General features: G+C 44.3%; 2 protein-coding genes across 9 annotated transcripts in view; one reads left to right on the top strand and one right to left on the bottom strand.

Moving 5' to 3' along the window:
• CLUAP1 (clusterin associated protein 1) overlaps positions 1 to 19,218 on the top strand; it is a 46,838-nt gene extending 27,620 nt beyond the window's left edge. For 4 of the 7 annotated variants that reach the window (XM_077141991.1, XM_077141990.1, XM_077141993.1 and 1 more), the window contains 4 exons: positions 4,263 to 4,370; positions 5,284 to 5,339; positions 5,621 to 5,677; positions 8,900 to 10,336. In XM_077141991.1, coding sequence (XP_076998106.1) covers positions 4,263 to 4,370; positions 5,284 to 5,339; positions 5,621 to 5,677; positions 8,900 to 9,052 — 374 coding nt within the window. In that variant the 3' untranslated portion in view covers positions 9,053 to 10,336. The other 3 variants (XM_077141989.1, XM_077141988.1, XM_077141992.1) reach the window with 3 other exon arrangements.
• NLRC3 (NLR family CARD domain containing 3) overlaps positions 11,029 to 19,535 on the bottom strand; it is a 30,955-nt gene continuing 22,448 nt past the window's right edge. For both annotated transcript variants that reach the window (XM_077141985.1, XM_077141986.1), the window contains 5 exons: positions 18,376 to 18,459; positions 17,884 to 17,967; positions 17,114 to 17,197; positions 16,586 to 16,669; positions 11,029 to 16,324 (listed from right to left, as the gene is read on the bottom strand). In XM_077141985.1, the coding sequence (XP_076998100.1) occupies positions 16,234 to 16,324; positions 16,586 to 16,669; positions 17,114 to 17,197; positions 17,884 to 17,967; positions 18,376 to 18,459 (427 nt within the window). In that variant the 3' untranslated portion in view covers positions 11,029 to 16,233. The remainder of the gene's footprint in view (positions 16,325 to 16,585; positions 16,670 to 17,113; positions 17,198 to 17,883; positions 17,968 to 18,375; positions 18,460 to 19,535) is intronic.

The raw sequence follows: 19,535 nt of genomic DNA, 5'->3' as shown, positions 1-19,535 counted from the left end.
GTAAATAATGCTGCTATTAACATTGGTGTGCAAATGTCCATTTGTGTCCTTGCCTTCATATCCTCTGAATAGACAGCTAGAAATGGTATTGCTAGGTCATATGGCAATTCTATACTTAGCTTCTTGAGGAACCACCAAGCTGTCTTACACAGCAGTTGTACCATTTTGCATTCCCACCAGCAGTGGATAAGTGTGCCTCTTTCTCCACATCCTCCCCAGCACTTGTCGTTTTCTGTTTTATTGATAATGGTTATTCTGGTGGGTGTGAGATAATATCTCATTGTGGTTTTGATTTGCATTTCCGTAATAGCCAGGGAAGTTGAGCATCTTTTCATGTGCCTTTTAGCCATTTGTATTTCCTCTTCTGGGAAGGATCTGTTCATGTCTTTTGCCTGTTTTGTAATTGGGTTGTTTGCGTTTTTGTTGTAGAGTTGAACAATCTCTTTATATATTCTGGATGCTAGACCCTTATCTGATATATCATTTCCAAATATTGTCTCCCATTGTGTAGGCTGTCTTTTTTACTTTCTTGACAGAGTTCTTTGATGTACAATAGTGTTTAATTTTAGGGAGTTCCCGTTTCTTTCTTTCTTTCTTCAATCTCGTGCTTTAGGTGTAAGATCTAGTAACCTGCCTCCAATGATAAAATTCATAAGCTGTTTCCCTACATTTTCTTCTAAAAGTTTTATGGTCTTAGATCTAACGTTTAGGTCTTTGAACGATTTTGAGTTAATTTTCATATAGGGTGTGAGATAAGGATCTTCTTTCATTCTTTTGCATGTGGGTATCCAGTTCTTTAAGCACCATTTATTGAAGAGACTATTCTGTCTCAGGTGGGTTGGCTTGACTGCATTATCAAAGATCAATTGTCCATAGATGAGAGGGTCTATATCTGAACACTCTATTCAATTCCTTTGCTCAGTATATCTATCTTTATGCCAGTACCATGCTGTTTTGACCACTGTAGCTTCGTAATAAGCTTTAAAGTCAAAGCTTTGAAAAGTTTATATATAAACATTTTTGTTTTTCCAAGGGGCCGTTTTCTCATAGCTTTTACATTGGGTACTTTATTAATTCACCTAAGAGGCTGGTGTAAATTATATAGTATTGTAAGCACATTTGGTTCTTGTTCCAACTGAAATAGTTTTTTCTCCCTGCTTAGATGATACAGTTAGTTTGAATTTTATATATATCTGTAAAAGAAAGTTGACTTTTAGCATTTCCTTATTTTAGGACAGGTTGATGGAAAGCAATATTGTAATGTAGGGCAAGTGGGTGACTCCCCATACCACTATCATATGTCCCCACAATTCAAAATTGTAGAGAAATGGGGGTCACCCCCATGGAAGACCTGGCATCTGGTGTGAGTGCTCTCGGTTAGCCTCTGGGTCCATCACCTTCATCTGGTTCCTGGTCAGCCTTGGGACGAGCAGCAGCAGGTGATCATGCTGAGTTAGTGCCTTCCTTTCCCTCCAAAAATGGATTCTCTCCTTGCTCGCCGCCTCCTTTCATGTCGTGAAATATCATTTTCTCTCCCTCGTGGTTGTGGATAGTATACATGGGACATCAGGTTGGCTCTCTGTGTCTTTTCCCTTTGTTTCTTTCTTCTTTTGTGCTTGTTCTGACCATTTCTTCTCAATCTCAGGAAACTGGAGGGAGGATAGGGATGGCTGGGAAATCTGCTAGGGATGAGCTTAGGAAATTCATAGGGCCCTCTAGACAAAGCAGCCCCTCGACTCTATAGTCTAGGCCAGCCAGGAGAGCTGAGGCAGCCCTAAGAGGTAAGCTCCTCCCTGGATGCCTGGCTCCACTGAGAGCCCGGGTTGGTGGTCTGTGTCCTCTGCTGCCCCAGGCCAGCAAGCAAAGACCTTTCACAACCATCCTGCTTCATTCTTATGAACTCAGACTTTAATTTTGTGATCTGTAGGTCTGGGATCTCTTGAAGGACAAAGATTTTTATGAGCATATGTGAGTTTGTGCTTTTAGAAAAATAGTTTTCAGCTTAATGAAAAGGTCGCTCTTCAGTCAGCATGGCTTGGCAAAGAAATCAGGAAACCATTCATGAAGGGGTCAACTCTCGGTACTGTTTGTCCTAAAGTTCTTAAGATGCCCTCTCTTTTGCTTGTCTGCATACGTGGGAGCATTGTCGAGAGGATTGGGGTCTGAGATGTGGGGTCCACCCGGGAAAATCTCCTCTGAAGAGGAAAACATAATAGTATACAGGCATGCAACAAGGGCAAGAATGAGAAAAACCAGAAGCTGGAAGAGATCAGCTTGTTTAGTCCATTCTGTAGGCAGGTGATTTAATTGAGTGCAACAAAGTATTTTTTTAATTCTTTTTTTATTAGAGTAATTTTAGGTTTACAGAAAGACCTGCAGAATATAGAATTCTCATGCACCCCCACCCCCCACCACATACACACACACACAGTTTTTTCTGTTAACATTTTGCATTAGTGTGATGCCTTTGTTGATGAACAAATATTATTATATTTCCTTTATTAACTGTAGTCCATAGTTTATTCTTTGTGGTGTGTGGGCCTATGGCTTTTGTCAATGAAGTATTATTGAGTGTCTATTCTGAGTGCTAAGGATACATCAGTGGACAAAGGACAAGCCTTCTTGTCTTAACAGAGCTTATATTCTAAGTGAGAGGAGACAGACAATAAACAATAATCAATAATCACACTGTATAGCAGGTGAGAAGGTGAAAAATGCTGTGGGGACAAGGAGAACAGGTAAGAGTTTGGGGGCTGACAGGATTGCAGTTTAATTAGGAGTCAGCGTAGGATGCATGAAAGAGACACTATTTGAGCAAAGACTCTAAGCTGGCCAAATAGGGGAGAGAGGAGATACCAGATAAGGAAAGTCCCAGAGAGGCTAAGATCCAGAGATAGGGCAGGAATCTTGCTGAGTGAGGAACTTAGGAACATGACAGGACTTGGGTTGGGCAGGTTGGCTGAGCTGGGGAGGTGGTTCATGTGGTTGAAACATTCCCTTGATGGGTGTCTTCTCTTATGTTAAATGGAAGGTGAAGTCACCTGGGATTTGGCAATGGAAATTTGTAGTAAGGGACTTGAGAAGGAGAGAGAACATTGTATTGGCCCCTGTTGGCAGTCACTGATAGCGCAGCACTTCAGTGCCAGCATGCACTAACTTTAGTTTACCTGCTCATCCTCCATCTATACTGGTTTGCGCTCTAAGACGAAACCTTGTGGAGCCTGAGAAACATGTATTCCCTTTACTTAAAAATTCAGGATACCATATGATTCACGTTGCCTGGGGTAAGGATTTAATGTCAGAATTTTCCTGGATGAAGTAAAAAGTGAATTAAGCTGAATGGTGATTTCACCTTATAGTCATGAATTTACATTGATATTTAATCATGTTCTTTGTAACACCTTTTGGGAGATGGTAGTTTAAAATTACCTGTGTTGAAGACCTTGAGGAATGCTGTTGGTGCTACTTTCAGTGGCTTCCAGGCTGCCCGCCTGACCCTGCAGTGCACGTCTCTTCCCTCCATGGACAGAGAAAGCAGAAAACTTTTCCTCAGTGTCTGGCTAGAGTTCTGTTAGGAGCTAAGCAAAGCCTTTTTGTGGACTAAGAATTACTAATCTTCCAAACTGACTTCTGAGTCAGCTAACGAAAACAGCAGCCACAAACTTCTCCAGTTCCATCCTGCCAAAACCTGGGTCAGTCCTAAATGCAGAGAGGTCAGAGCCAGGCTATGGAAGTTTTTTCTCCACGCTGTGAATACTCTCCTATGGGTTTCCATTAGTAATAGTGAGTCTGCTGGCTTAAGACTCCAAAAGAGTAAGAAATTAATACCAAGGGTATTCCTTATATGACATTTCTGGAGGACCTGGCCTCCTCATCTGACCCAGGAGCTGGGCTTCTGGCAGCAGGCCTGGCATTGAACAGAGCAGGTTTCTTTCCTCACGACTCATGAAACATTTATAGCTATCTTGACAACAGGCAGTTCCATTTTTTAGTTTCACAAACAGAATGATGTTTTTAATTTATCAGACTCACTTTTTTCTTCAGAAAATTGATTTAAAAAGACCAACAATGCATCATTGTCTGCATGAACTCCTCACTGAGTAACTACAGGCAAACCAGAGTGTCTCCTCAGATCTAATGCCTCAAAAGAAAGGCTGAGACGTGCAAATGACTTTTGAGCAAGAACCTTACCGAACAGAAGCTTTTTAAAATTGTAATGATGGAGCCACTCTTACATTTTTCTTTCCTTGTGTTTCCACCAGGTAATGATGATTCTGACATCGATATCCAGGAGGACGATGAATCTGACAGTGAACTGGAAGAGAGGCGGCTGTCAAAGCCACGGACGGCCATGGAGGTGCTCATACAAGGTAACTGGAGCTCTTTCTCTCACCCTCTTCCTGGGCCCTTCTGCACCCTGTTTCACAGGAGCACCACAGCAGGGGTCGGGTCAGGGGCTGCTTGGTAGCAAGGCCTCATCACATTGTGAATGGTGCCTTGCAGTGGTCCCTGCTCCGGTGTTCAGCCTGCCCTGTCTTTTAATAGGCTGTGGCTCATAAACTGCTCAGTAGTGATCTTTGCTGCTAATGATGCTGTACTGAGAAAGCCACTTCATGTTCATGACCTGGTCTGTCTCACAGAGGCCTTGGGCTCACACTTCCTGTGCTACTGAGCCATGGTCTACCTTTTGGGGTCCTGAATTGCTGTACCCATTATGGCCAAAGAATTAAGGCATCAAGGATGGACATACCTCTGTCCATCAACAAATGAATGGATAAGTAAAATGTGGTACATACACACAATGGAATATTACTGAGCCGTAAGAGAGAATGAAGCTCTGAGACAAGCTGCCACTGGAAAGAACCTTGAACACATTAGGCTCCATGACATAAGCCAGGCACATGTGGACAAAAATTATATGATGGCAATTAGAAGAGAAGACTAGAAATAGAAATTTCACAGAGATAGAAAGTAGATTAGAGACTACTAGGGGTTGGGGTTAAGAGGAGGGGGGAGTGTTTGTTTTTACAGGATGCAGTTTTTAAAAAAGATTATGATTTGTGCTTATATTTTATTGCTCTTTTCCTCTCCCCCCCCCCCACCCCCAACGTGGAAGGGCAGACAATTCATTGCAGTTAATTGACAGTTCTGATTAGTTGGGTGTTACTTAAGTAAATTTTTTCCAATTTTCTAAGGAAAAGCGAATCTTGAATGCCATTTCCTGCCATATTCTTGTAGGTTAGGTAGGTTTTCATCATTTCTTCATGGTTTTGTTCTCCTCAGGAAGACCCAACAAGCGCATCGTGGGCACAATGCAAGGTGGTGACTCTGACAATGATGTGAGTCTGCCCCACTCCTCTAGCTTGCTGCACTTCCCAGTCTCAGGCTGGCTCGTAGGCGGGTTAGCTGAGGCGCTGCCGGAACCTGGGAACCCTCTGATCAGCTTGGCATAGGAGGAGCTCAGGCCAGCCTGCTGCTTACTTGTGGCAGAGTTTTCCCTCCCAAGGAGCTTAGTTGTTTTCTTTGCTTGTTGCTGTCTCATTTCCTTTCTTTTCAAATGAACGTGCTTGCCCTTCTTTTTTTGCCTTCTCACTTTTTTTTCAATTCTTGCTTTCCAAAGATGGAAGCAGCACCAGCTCACTTAGGTAAATGCAAGACTTCCAGCTCCAAGAAGCAGGTTGGTTTTCTTTTTCACCTCATCCATTTGTTGGTGTCTAAACAGGGGAGGGGTTGGCATTGTGCATCAGCCCCTTTAGAGGGCCAGCGGAACACCTCTTCCCCAGGAGTTGTGCTGTACTTCTCTTGAGCAAGAAGCTACTCAAAATGGAGCCTACCTGGGTGCATGGGTGGTTCAGTGGTAGAATGCTTGAAACTTACCTAAAGATGCAAAGGAGGAGGGGCCAGAGCACTGAGCCGGGAGAGAAGAGAGGTTGTAGCAGGGGACTCATCAGCCCCTTGGACTTGCCTTGAAATGAAGGGAGGTGGCTGAGGAGCAGGGGACAAGACCAGCCCTCCCTCAGCTCCAGGAAACATGGAAAAGATTGCTGTTTAGTACCATGGCCTCCGAGGCCAGAGGCTGAAACTTCAGGCTGCCTGTACCTCAGGTATCATGGAGTGGGGAACAGAATAGGAAAATGAGAGCGGGTCTTGCCAGTGTTGGGTAGTCAGTGTTGCCCAGGCCACCATGCCAGCCTGCATGCCTTGTCACAGCCCTGGCAGTGCTTCTCAGACTGAGAGGTGCAGGATGATCAGACATGTCCTGGCCACAGAGGGTCTCTATCAGGAAGCAGTGGTTGAATGCCACAAACGTCCAGAGCCTAGTACCAGTGGCTACACATAGAAGCAGGGCCTTAAATTCCTATACAAAAGATGTATTTTTAAGGGCCGAGAGTGTTTACTGTCAGAGGAATTCCCAGGAGGGTATAGTTACTGTGGTTTGCCAGGCAAGATGCACAGAGAAGGTAGCCACTTGAATTCACTGAAGATATTCTTTAGAGAAGCAGAGAAACCACCTGAAAAGGACATTTTTTTTTTAAAGAGTGGGGGATGGATAGGTCCTAGCTTCTGTCCACCTATCTTACCCATCTAAGACAGAAATGGGGACAGTCTAGCTGGGGAGCTGGTGGTGCTTGGGAACCATTGTATGGCCTCTTTTCGTAAGATTTGCTTGATCATTTGTATAGCTTTCTGCATTTCAGAATGAATGCATGAGTTGAGTTTATATCTTCTCTGTGCCTTGCTGTTGTTGCTTGTTGATTTCAAGGAGGCTTATCCCACACATTCCCACTAGGCACAGAGGTTTGTCATTTACATACTCAGCCATTCAACCTGTATTTATTGTGGGTCTCTTATGTGCCAGGGATTACTCTGGATTATGGGGAATAGAGCAGGAATGGAAACAAAGTCTCTGCCCTTATGAAATTTACATTGCAGTGGGAGGGGCCAACAGTAATCAAGGAAATCTGTCTGGGACCATAAGCATGAAGAAGGAAGATTAAGTGGGTTAAGGGGACATTGAGCAATAGGAACGAGGGAGGGGAGCATTGTCTTTCTATTGGTCAGGGAAGGTCTCTGATCAGGTGGCATTTGAGGCCTGAATGGAAGGAGACAGCAAGTCACACGGGGACCTGGGGGAGGAGTGCTTTCCAACCAGGAAATTGTGGTTCAGCCTCTGAGGAGTGGAGGTTGAAGAGTCTGTGTGGACTTGAGGGGAGGAGCGGTAAGAGAGGAGCAGGGCTGGAGGGTGCAGAGCTGCACAGGATGTGAGCAGGGCCCTGGCTGCTTCTGTGAGTGCAGTGGGGAGCCACTGGGAAATTGTGAGCCCAGGAGTGCCAATGACTGACTCACAATTTAGGGAGACAGTTGTAGGACTCTAGATCAGAGATGGGGGTGGCTTCAACTAGTTCGGTAGAGGTGGAGGTGTGAAGTAGTCAGATTCTGGATGTTTCCAAGGTAGGAACCATCTAGTTTGTTAACAGATTGGATGGGGATATTAGGGAAAGAGAAATGAGGGATGTATCTGTTTTGGCCTAATCAGCTGAAAGCATAGAACTTCATTTCCCAGGCTGGAGCAGACTTGAGAAAGAGACTTTGGGGGCAGATGCAGAGCTGGTGGTTTGGAACACATTGACTGTGAGTTAGACATCTACATGCGGTATTGAGTTGTCAGTTGGAAATTCAGGTCTGGAGCTGAGGAACAGCTGTAAAATCTCTTATCTCTGAAGATAAGAGATTTGGGAGCTATCTGTTTAGACCGTTTTTACACCATGGGAGTGGGTGTAAGCACCTAGGGAGAGAATAGGAGGAGGCAGGGTGCCAGCCAGGTGCTGAGCCACCCCCACATTGCAGAGGTCAGGAAGCTGAAGAGAGTCCTGCATGGGAGACTGAGAAGGTGCTGGCTGTAAGGCAGAGGGAGAACCTAGAGAGAAGGGTGCCCTGCAAGACAAGAGAAGAAAAGGATCCAGGGAAGGGGGAGTGTTATCCTGTCAGAGGCAGCCCATCAGTCAAGCAAGATGAGGGCTGAGAATCAACCACTGAATTTGGCAACATGCGGTTTTGATAAGAGCCATCTCAGGGGCATTGGTAGGGTGAGAGCCAGATTAGAGCATGCTTAAGAGGGAATGAGAGGGGAGCAAGTGGGGACAGTAAGTCCAGTAACTCGCTCAGGGAATTTTGCTGTAAGGGGAACAAAGAAATGGGCATAGTAGCTGGAGGGGAAGATGGGATTGAGAAAGTTTTAGGGATTTTGGTCTTGTTTTTTTAAAGAAGAAAATCATAGCATGTCTGTGTGCTGGTGGGAATGATCTGGTGAGGATGACCACCCATTCTGTTACTGAGCAGTTTTCAGACTGATCCCAGGCAAACCAGGGACGTTTGGTCACCCTAGCGCTAGACGATTGAGTGTTTCCTTTACTTTGCTCCTTATGTTTCTTTCCTGGGTTCCTTTCTCTCCCTGGGGCAGAAAGACAAAAGAAGCACCACCACCCACCCACCCCCACCCCCCCAGATCCCTGCCCTGCTCGCTGTCCCACTGAGCATCAGGACCCATCAGGGCACAGCTGCACCCAGCGAGCACGCAGCACAGACCTGGCAGAGCTCTGAGACGCCGGCCATAAAGTCAGCTCTGCAGTGCCAGAGCTGGGCTGCCTATTGGCACTCACAGGTCCCTGCTTAGGTGACCCCTGTCCTGCCTGTTTTCTGTCCAGCAGTATGTCGGCTTTGGTCCCGTTCTTCTGCCTCGCGCAGCCTGGCCATGCTTCTGCTTTCACATGGAACTGTTGCTGTTTTCTCTGCTTGTACACCTTGAGTGACTGGTTAAAAAACTGAAGTTGGGGCTCTGCTAACAAGATGTCAGTAACCAGATAGGACCTAAAGTTGTATTTGTTGACTTTTTCTATAGGAAGATTCAGAAGACAGTGAAATTGACATGGAAGATGATGAAGAAGATGATGATGATGATTTAGAAGATGAGAGCATTGCACTCTCACCAGCTAAGCCTAATCGAAGGATCCGGAAACCTGAGCCCCTGGACGAGAGTGACAATGACTTCTAACTCTCTTGCTCAAGGACCCAGGCAGATTAGAATCCTCAGACTGTAGGTAAACAGAAATGAGAAGTTTGGGAAGGGAATCTATATTTTGTTCACTAAACCAGCTGCCTTCATCATTACTGCAGCCATGCCTGTTTCCACTGGGCCACCTGCATTTGTGTTCCATGAACCAAAATGTGAACAAAGCACACCCCAAGACTGTTTGTTTGTTTGTTTTACCTTCTAAAGCCCTGGAAATGCATGTGTTCATAGTGATTCACATCCATGGAACAAAAACTTGAGGAGAAATGAGAGCTAGGTGCTGCTAAGCCGTGGTTTTTGTTACTACATATTTCCTGTAAGAATCAGCGAGGCAGGTCTGGGGCTGGAACATGGCACCAAGGCTGGTTTTAGGAATTTAAGGGGAATATTTGACTGTTGTTCACTTGTACAGTTCAGAACATTTACCATAGATCAGCTTTCTTTCTTTCTTCTGCATGCTCACAATACCAAGTTCTAAAGGAATTTTACTAAGATTTTGATAATCTGAAAGGTTAGCCAAGTTAGATTAAAAAAACTAGTTTTCCTTGAAAACCAGACAGCAGAGAGAGGCTCCAGATTATAAATATTTCTTTTTCTCTCAGAAAGCTAGCATTCCTTAGGGAGTCAGAGTCCTCTTGGATTAGAGATGCCGTCATGTTTCCAGGGCCTGTCTCATGTTGGAAACTCTGCTAAGGGTTGAGTTACCCTTCCGAGATCCCACACCCCTGTGATGACAACTGGCACACTCTCCCTCCCACTGGCCAGCATTTCTCTGACAAGCTTTCTCTTGTCTGAAGTCCACCACAGAGGAAAGGGGAGCAGGTTTTTTGCATTTTACCACCAGCTCATCTCTTTAGGGTAAGGAGCAAATTAAGGAAAAGATGTCAGTACAGGTTTGTGTTTCTGAAGTATAAAATAAGCCAGACCTCTCACTGCCCTTCCCACTATGTGAGACATGTAAATCTCCTTGGCAACATGGGACATGACTCCCGGGGATGAGCTGGAACCTGGCATCACAGGATTGAGAAAGCCTTCTTGACCAAAGGGAGGAAGAGAAAAATGAGACAAAGTTTTAGTGACTGAGAGATTTCAAATGGAATTGAGAGATTATTCTGAAGGTTATTCTTATGCATTATATGGATATCCATTTTTTAGTTTTTAGTGTATTAGAGTAGCTACAAGGAAATACCTGAAACTGTTGAACTGTATTCTCGTAGCCTTGATTCTTGAAGATGATTGTATAACTATATAGCTTTTATAGTGTGACCATGTGATTGTGAAAATCTTGTGTTGGATGCTCCCCTTTATGCAAGGTATGGATAGATTAGTAAGAAATAAGGAGTAAAAGTAAAAATGGGGGGATAAGGGGTAAAAAAAAAGTTGGGTAGATTATAATACTAGTGGGTCAGTGAGAGAGAGGGGTAAAGGGTATGGGATGGATGGGGTTTTATTTTTATTTTTCTGGAGTGATGCAGATGTTCTAAAAATAATCATGGTGATGAATATACAGCTGGGTGACAATATTGTGAGCCACTGATTGCATACTTTGGATGGACTATATGGAACATGAAGATGTCTCAGTAAAATTATTTTTTAAAAAAAGCTACAGGGCGGGCCACGGTGGCTCAGCAGGTAAGAGTGCTTGCCTGCCATGCCCGAGGACCCGGGTTCTATTCCCGGTGCCTGCCCATGTTAAAAAAAAAAAAAAAAGCTACAACTGAATCGGGCAGAGTAGCACTAGAAGAGTTTCCCTGTTGTGGAATGAGAATAACAGGCGGTTAGAGTTGTTTTTTGTTGTTTTGTTTGTTTTTATATAAAGAGCATGGAAGAGTTTTCACTTATTTTACAATTATAAGGTCAACTTCTGAAGTTTCTTATGTTTTAGAAGTGAACTTAATACCATATTTTAATAATATGTGATAAGTTTTACTTGAAATTGTAATGACTTATTTGCACCTAGAGCCCTTAAATACTTAATTACACGAGAAAAGTTCACAGGCCAATATGATACTCAATTTTAGGCATATGTGACATATTGAGCTACATATTTGACATATTCTTTCTTGCTTTTTTCCTCTTTTTCCTAAATTTTGTGTATGAGATGACCCTTTTTTAAACAAACTAAAAAGGAAATAGTTAATGTGTTTCCCCAACACATCTGTCTAAGGCTCTTCCGTGGCACCAAAGGTGCCTCTTCTTTGATGTCAGAGCTTTGGTTTACCTGACTTATAGTTTTAAAAACACAGAAATGTATTCATGCTCTCCTTATGTGATGCTTTCTTTTAATGGGCCTTAACACAGAAGTTCAAGCTCATCTGTGCAGCGCGTTTCCACAGAGAGAGGCCGCGGCTCCACCAGCTCGTCACTGTTTCGCCTGCTCTCGGCCACCCTCCATCTGTGGGTTGACCAACTTGTACAGAGTTTCCCGGTGGTACAGTACTTCCTTGTCAAGAAGCTTCCGTCAACAAAGGATTTTCAAGTGTTGGATCCTTGTTATTGGGATGATAAAGGAACCAGGAGTCATGTATGTGGAGGTCCTTCTGACCTGGTGCTCATTTGTTTTTTGCTGAACAGAAGAACACAGGCCTCAAGCCCCAAAGAAGAGTGCGAGAGTAGTTAGATGAAAAACTAGCATTTAGATCACTGCTGACAATTTTTACCATGTAACCGAAGGATGTCTTAAAATGTTTTAAAATATGTATGTTGACAGAAACTATAAAGGAATGTTTCATATCCACAGTTTTTATTGGGGTAGCTCAAGAACAAAGTCTGAGGACATTGTATGTGAAATCCGAAGAACTGTTTCTTTCAGCTGGGACAGGAAGAAGAAATACAAGAGATCTTTCAGGAGCATTTTAAAATGTAATATCAGTATAAAAACAAGTAAAGAAAGTCACGTCCCTTTAGGTTGGCAACACACTACAGAATTGATTTATGTAGTAAATGGATTGATCTGGGTCATCAGGGCTAGAATCCAGCCTTGCTGAATTGGAAGGGAGCCCAAAGGCTCTACCTCTTACCCAGATGGAAGTCTGTTCTATGTGGATGTGAATTAAATTATCCTTTCTGTGGTGCTGTGACTAATGTGTGTGTGTGTGGAGGGGGCAGTAGGCTTTGTTCTCTTCATGAACTTAGGCTGACAGCTTGAAGGTGTGTGACTATTGTTTCATGAGACAGGGAGACAGGGAGGACTGGTTGCAAAACATACACAACGGGTCAGTGAGATCCCTTTGTGATTGAGAAATGACACATTTGTGTAATTTGGAGGAAAGGTTTGCTTGTTTTCCAAGGATGTTAAAAAAATATTAAGTAGAGAGATTCTAAAGTAGCAGTTTTAGGAACCTAGTGTGCTGTCACCTAGAGTATATCTGGCCTTGACTATGGGTTTTTTGCTATGGATGTGCTGCCTGGTGATTAATTCTTCTATTCGCCAAACATTTATTGAGTGGGAGCCCTGGCCTGATGTTTGTCAGTCAAGATGGTGGAGCAAGGCATTTCTGGCTGCTGTTCTTCCACAGAATCTTTGAATAACTAGAAAAACTGACAAAGCAATCTTCAAATTCTGGAAAACCCTTAAGAGGTTGTAGTAACTGTGTGAGTCCAGAATCAAGAAAATGCAGCCTTAAACACCAGTAGGGGAATCTCGTGGTGCCACAGCTGGCCCTTCTCTCTCCACTCCCACCCCCCTCCTTCCCCTTATATGGAGTGGAGCCAGCCTGCACTCCCACTGTGGGTCCCCAGACCTATTCCAGAGGAGCAGAGAGTAACTCCTGCGTGATACTGTGGTACCTGTGTGTCAGTTTCCTAAAAGACTGAACCAGGAAACTCATCTCAGGCTCATGCTCCTGGAACTTGCCCTGCAGGCAGAAGCAGCTTGTGAACAGCTAAGGTAGTGTAAGAAACAAGTCAAAGTGACCTTGGGAAAAAGATTACTGGCTTTAAGACATATAATAGAGCACCTGGGAGTATGTCATCTCATTTCACAGGGACATTTAGATTCCTTTAAACGGGGAATTCCTGAGGCCATGGGCAAGAGGAAGGTTTAGAAAAGACAGAGGACCCTGCACTTCACTTTCTTGATAGGTAGACTAAACTGTGAAGGAGAGCACCATCCAATTCAGAGCCAATTTGCAAAGACTGTGAAAGGTACTTTTTTGCATTGGTTAGCTTGTTTTTATTATTTTCTGGCACTGAAGGAAATATCTATCATATCACTAGCTGGATTGTAAACTTAAGGAACAAACAACTCACAGAGACTAAGTCCCAGAGTTAACACATTAAAATATTAAAATGTACAATGTGCAATATAAAAGCTTTCAAGACAAACAGGAAATGATGGCCTATCTAAAGTGACAAGGTAAAAATTCAGAAACCATTTGAACAACAAAGACAACAAGACTTTGGACATACCAGATGAAGACATTTAAAAAATAATAAAGCTCTTCAGTATGCTCAAGGAGATAAATGAAAATGTAGAGAAAGACTAGGAACAAATAGCAGGAAAATGATGAATGAACAATATGAGAATCTTGATAAACAAAAATTTTTTAAAAGGAACCAAACAGAATTACTGAAGTTGAAGGCCACAATAATTGAAATGAAAAATTTCCTGGAGGGTTTCAATAGCAGATTGGAGCTGGCAGAAGAAAGAATCAGTGAACTCGAAGACAAGACAATGGAAATGATTCAGGCTTAGGAGAAGAAAGAAAAGAGAATGAAAAAAATATGATCTGAGCCTAAGAGACCTGTGGGACAGCAGCCAGTGTACCCATACAGAACTGTGGAAGTCCCAGAAGGGTAAGAAAGAAAAGAATAGAACAATAAGCAAAGAAATAATGGTAAACGCTTCCCACATTTAAAGAAAGATGAATATGCCTGTGGTGGCTTGGAGTGCACCCAAGAAAAACATGTCCTTAAACATAATCTATTCCTGGGGGTGTGGGCCCACTGTAAGCTCTCTCAGAAGTAAGCTCTGAAAGGACCAAATTGTTTCTAAGTAATTCTATCCCAAAATAAAACTCAAGAATATTTAAAGGAATACAAAAATATTCAGCACCCAACATGATAAAATTTCCAGTATCTGCTATACAATCAGATATTACTGGGCATAGTGAAAAAATCAAGAAACACCCTAAAATGGCACAGGTGATAGAATCAGTGAACAAGAATACTTAAGCAGTTACAACTATATTGTATACATTCACATGGGAGAGGAAAATAAAAGCATGTTAAGTATGAAGATATGAAAAAGTCTCAAAACTTCTACAAGTAAAAACAATGTCTGAGTTGAAAAATATACTAGATGGGATTAATAGCAGATTAGACACTTAAGAAAAGATAACAGAATTTGACAACATGGCAATAGAAATGATTCAAAATGAAAAAGGGGGAGGGGAGACAAAAAATCCCCCTATACTGGTTATCAGGTTATTGCCTAAGCTCCAAATTTACCTTTTTTTTTTTGTAACCTGTTCTGTGATAATTGAACTAGACCTTAAAAATATTTCTCCTTTGCCAGCCAGCAAGATATGAGGCATTGTCGGTAAGGTGTTGGAGAGACTTTGGAGGAAGAAGAGGCTTTCCTTCCTAGTTCTAGTGTGGCTTGCTCTTGAAATTCCTGGAGAGCACACTTTTCTCTCCATTGCTTGGCCCCTGAGGTTTCTCCAGGCTAAGTTCCTGCAGGGTTCAGCTTTCTCCACATCTGTCTCCAACAACACTTTGGTTTTTTCTGCCAAGCTCTCAGTTTGAGCAGAAAACAATGCAAACCAGAAGACAGTGAACACCATCTTTAAAGAACTCAAAGAAGAAACTGTCAACTAGAATTCTGTAGCCAACAAAAGTATCTTTCAAAAACATAATCCACTATTATAAGACCCAAGTTCAAATTTCCCCAATTTTCCCAGTTTATAGCTGATTTTTTTTGCCTCCAGTCAAATACGTTCCATGCATTAAATTATGTCATTAAACAGTCCTGAACCTTTTTATTTTTCATAACATTGACATCTTTAAGAAGTCAGGCCAGTTGTGCAGAATGTCCCTTAATCTGAATTTTGTCTATTCCCTCACAAATATTTTTGGCAATAATACTTCATCAGTGATGTGTCCTTCCCAGGACATCTCATTGGGGCACATGATATCCATTTGTCCCATTTTTGGTGATGTTACATTGTATCATTTGGTTAAGGTGGTGTCTGTCAGATTTCTCTGTTGTTAAGGTCCCTTATCCCTTTGCAGATACCCTTGGTGGGGTGATACTTTGAGATATCGTCTTCCCCAATAGGCTTCCATCCATTGATTTCAGCTTCCATTCATGATTTTTGCCTGTGCACACATTTTTAAGGAAATATTTTGGAACAAAAGTGATTCCTGATCAGTGTAAATGTGACTTTCACTTTATATTCTTCATAAGCATTTTCATTGGTTATTTAGTGGATGAAGGCTGTGATGTCCATTTGGATTATTTTTTTTTTCTTTCAACCAAGACGTTTGGGGCAATTTATGCCACGTGGAAGCTCAGCTTGCCTGCCTTCGTAGGGAAGCTGTATCCACTGTGGTGATTTTTGGAAGTCTGATATAAAATAACATTATTAAAATATTAACATTGAATGTGCTATTGATAACTAGTGTTCCAGACTCCAAATAGCAGATACCAAGCATAGTTCATGTCTTTGACTTTTTAATGGATAAGAGCTCTTTTTTTTTAATCTCTTTTCCCTAGAATCCTATAATTTAAACCTTTGTTCTCTTCAAAAATTTCCCATGCCTCTTTGAGGATCATACCCCTAAATCCTTTTCTTTTTGAGGAAAGCAAAAACGGTTCCCTCTGTCACTCATGCCAACTAGTACTCTTACTGGGCTTGGAAAGAGCAGTTCATTCCTAGTGAAGGTCTGTCCCTCGGGCCCTGCCGGAAGCCCCATCTCTTCTCTGTGTCTAGCAGCATATTCAGCTGTCTCCTGCCTGTGCTGATGCCTGACTCAGGAGAAACGGCCCTTGCTCATGGCCTCCTTTGGTAGCACCTTTCTTCTTCCTTGCAGAAGACCAGTTCTCATCACCATCATTCCCACATCACAGGAGGCAGCCCGGAAAACTGACTTTCTGTTGGAAAACTTCCAGCTGAGTCTCTGCTCACCCCCCTGCCCAGTTCAGCAGGAACTCGTTTTTCTCACATTTCAACAGTGCATGTGGGGGCATTCGTCTTTATGGCCTCTGAGAGCATCCTGGCACCAGACTCCCCAATGTGATTTCCCTGGAGACTAGAAGACAAAGGTTGGGGCAGGGCTTGGGAAGTCGGTTGGAGGGCTAAGGGCCTACAGTTTCTTTTTCATAGAGTAGACTGTCATTATATATAATGCAGTACTCTGATGGACCCCCTCATGGTGAGTTTCACTCCAGAGCTGCTAAGGGGGTAGGGTCAGATGGTTCCCAGAATCAGGGACAAGGCGGGCTGACCTGGGAGGAGTTCTAAGGGTGAACAGGAATTCCAGAGAAGAGCATGGGTTGCTGAGCCCACTCACTTGATGTACTGGAGCCTGTGGTTTCTAGACAGAGCAGTGGTGACACATATTGCTCCATCCATCCCCAGGGAATTCTCTTGAAGACTAGACAGAGAAAAGGTAGAGTCACCACAGTGAGACATTCGGGACAGAAGAAAACACTCAGAAGAAACAAAACTCAGTTATCTTGCATGGGCAGTAGAGGCCAAAGAGCAGTTCTGGGGTTGGTTTTGTTACCATAGCAGTAGCAAGGTGGCATTTAATCCTTGAGACTTTGGTATCTGCAAGTAGCCAAGTTGCCCAGCCCAAGTGCCATGAACTGCATAAGACCATAAATGCAGATGCTAAGCGACTCATCTCTGGCTTATGCTAAGCAGAATTAACAAAGCCATCTACAATGGAGTATGGAGTGTAATAATCAAAACAGCCTGAATTATTTTTGTTCAGAAGGAAAGAACTTTGGAGAAAATTATTAGTATCTGTGCCATGAGAGAAAACAGTACAGAGGTGTGCTGCTGTGGACACAGGCAGGTCTCTACAGCTACTTACTTGAGTCTTCGGAGGCTAGAGTTGACCTTTAGAGCGTTCGCCAGAGCTTTGGCTCCAGCTATTCCAATGGCATTTCCTCTTAAGCTGTTGGGAAAAACAGGAAACTTAAGGCATGGGACAGGCTGAGAGGTGATAATGAGCCGTCTTCAGGTGTGAGGGGCTGTTTGATAGAGGAAGCCCAGGCTTCAGCCGTCATGGGAGGTCTGAGCTGCTCCTTTCTTACTCCCTGAGCAGCAGCACAGAATTCGGCTCTAGAAAGCAGGACCCATAAGGAAGGGGTGAGACTGATCCTCAGGGGGTTGTTGGAGCCCTCATCCTCCTTGTCCAATCCAAAGAAGGATGAACCTGGCTGAGACAGGAGAGGCAGCACTCTACCAGTGGGTCCCTGGCATGCTCAACATCTCAGCATCCTCAAGAGCAGGGAACACCCAGACGCCTGAGGGCCTCACAGAGCAGGAGTCTGGATCTTCTCAGACCAAAGATTTACCCTCCCTAGAAACCCCAAACAGGGCTTCAGACGTGTCCAGCCTGGGCAAAGTCAACTCACAGAGCAGGAACTTAGGGAGAGGCAGGCAAACGATCGTGACTTCCAGGGAGAAGGCATGAAATGGGAATGGGGAAGCTGTAGCATATCTTATTTTAAAGGAAGATCATTAAAGTCACTTGTGAGTCCATGTAAACTGGCATATTTTTTCTTTCAAGTCTATTCATTTTAAATCAACAGCTTCGTTTCTTTGGGCAAGAGACTAGCTGGAGACCGGGATACTTACTCAAGAATCTCCAAAGTTCTGTTCACTGCCAGGGCCTCCCCTAGCGCCTGGGCCCCGGGGTCACCAATGGACGTCACCTGGAGGCTGGAAAGGGCAGTGTGGTCAGTTGGGCCTTCCAGCCCTGACACTTGCCGCTGCCCACCCTCTTCCCTCTATTATTCCCCTTCAAAGGATGTGACCATCTCTTAGGGTTGCATTGGTGAGATAGTACTGAAAAGTGTTGACCAGTGATCTGATCAGAAATCTCTATGGCTCCTACAATTGTCTGATGCCTAAGGAAATGGGACACGAAGGATAAGGGGAAGTTGAGGTAGTCTCTTAGGAAGTTTGGGGGAGGACACCCTCCCCCTAATTCTTAGCGTTCAAATGTCTGATCTCCCAATCATTGAGGTTAGGAGAATCAAGCACTACTTCCTTGACAGGCAAACAGAAATGGGATGCGGGACAGGGTGGTGAGGGGGCATGGGCTGCCATGCACACCAGGGAACTTACTGGAGAGTAGTGAGGGCTGTGTTTGCCTTCAGGGCACTGGCCACCGCAGATGCCCCCTCGTCACCGATGGCATTCTCCTGTAAACTAGAACATGGGAGTGAGCCCCTTGGGCTGCAAAGGGCCAGCACTCCAGCAAGGACCTGTCGAGATTTGCTTCAGAGGACAATGCACCACACAGCTCTATACTTCAGGGGTTGCCCTGGGGGAGAGTGACCCCTCCTGGTCTGTCATCACAGCCCTACCGGCTCATCTCAGCATTCAGATGCACGCGTCTGAGCTATCAGAGGCAAGCGAAAAAAGGGGACATGCTGTGGGAATCTTGTCATCAAGGACTTGGGCCAGAGGGCGTGGTTTTCAGTGCCAATCAAATAAAGTGACCCCTTGGCCCCTTGGGCATTTTTGCTATCAGACCCTGGAGCAGTAAATGATCAACAGAGTTTCACTTAAGTGGACTTTGGCGTGGATCACTTTAACATCTGGGTGTGTCTTGCATGCTGGGTGCTGGACAAAGCAGCAGGCACAGTCCCTCCCTCCTGGAGCTCAGCTGAGGACACAGGGTTAAATGAGCAGTTACAACAGCCTGAGTACAGACCACAGGGCATTCCCCACAGGGTCTTCTACCCCAGTGTGGGTCACAGGAGGCTGCCCCCAAGAAATAGGGCTAAACTGAAACCCAAGGGGTGAGAAGTGAGACGAGTGCAAAGGAAACAGATCCTAAGGACCTCATAGGCCACCTTGAGGGTTGGATTTGACTCTGCAAGCACCAGGGCTCTTCCCCGGGGGCCGGGGAGGACAGACAGACTGTGAGAGGTGAGAGGCGATGGTAGCCTGACCATTGCTGATGGGGATAGAGACAGGTGGGTGGGGAGAATTGGGAGGGAGCATTGACAAGGACGAGGTAATGAGTTGGAGGTGGGAGGTGAGGCAGAAGGCAATGATTCCAGCTTGCACAGTTGGCTGGCTGGTTGTGTTCCCGAGACGGGGACACCATGCAGTCAGGCTGAAGGACCTGCCTGGCCTCTGAGTGGAGATGCAGAGTGGACAGTGGATACGTGGGTCTGGAGCCTCCGAGAGAAGGCTGGGATAGAGATGGGGGGAGCCTGAAGGCTCCTGGAAGGTACCTGAGCCCTTGGAGGGGAACAGAGCTTCCAGAAGAGATG

The sequence above is a fragment of the Tamandua tetradactyla genome, chromosome 23 (assembly GCF_023851605.1).
Source record: "Tamandua tetradactyla isolate mTamTet1 chromosome 23, mTamTet1.pri, whole genome shotgun sequence".
Taxonomy (NCBI): domain Eukaryota; kingdom Metazoa; phylum Chordata; class Mammalia; order Pilosa; family Myrmecophagidae; genus Tamandua; species Tamandua tetradactyla.
The sequence above is the reverse complement of the archived record's forward strand: the minus strand, read 5'-3'. Positions and strand labels throughout refer to the sequence as shown.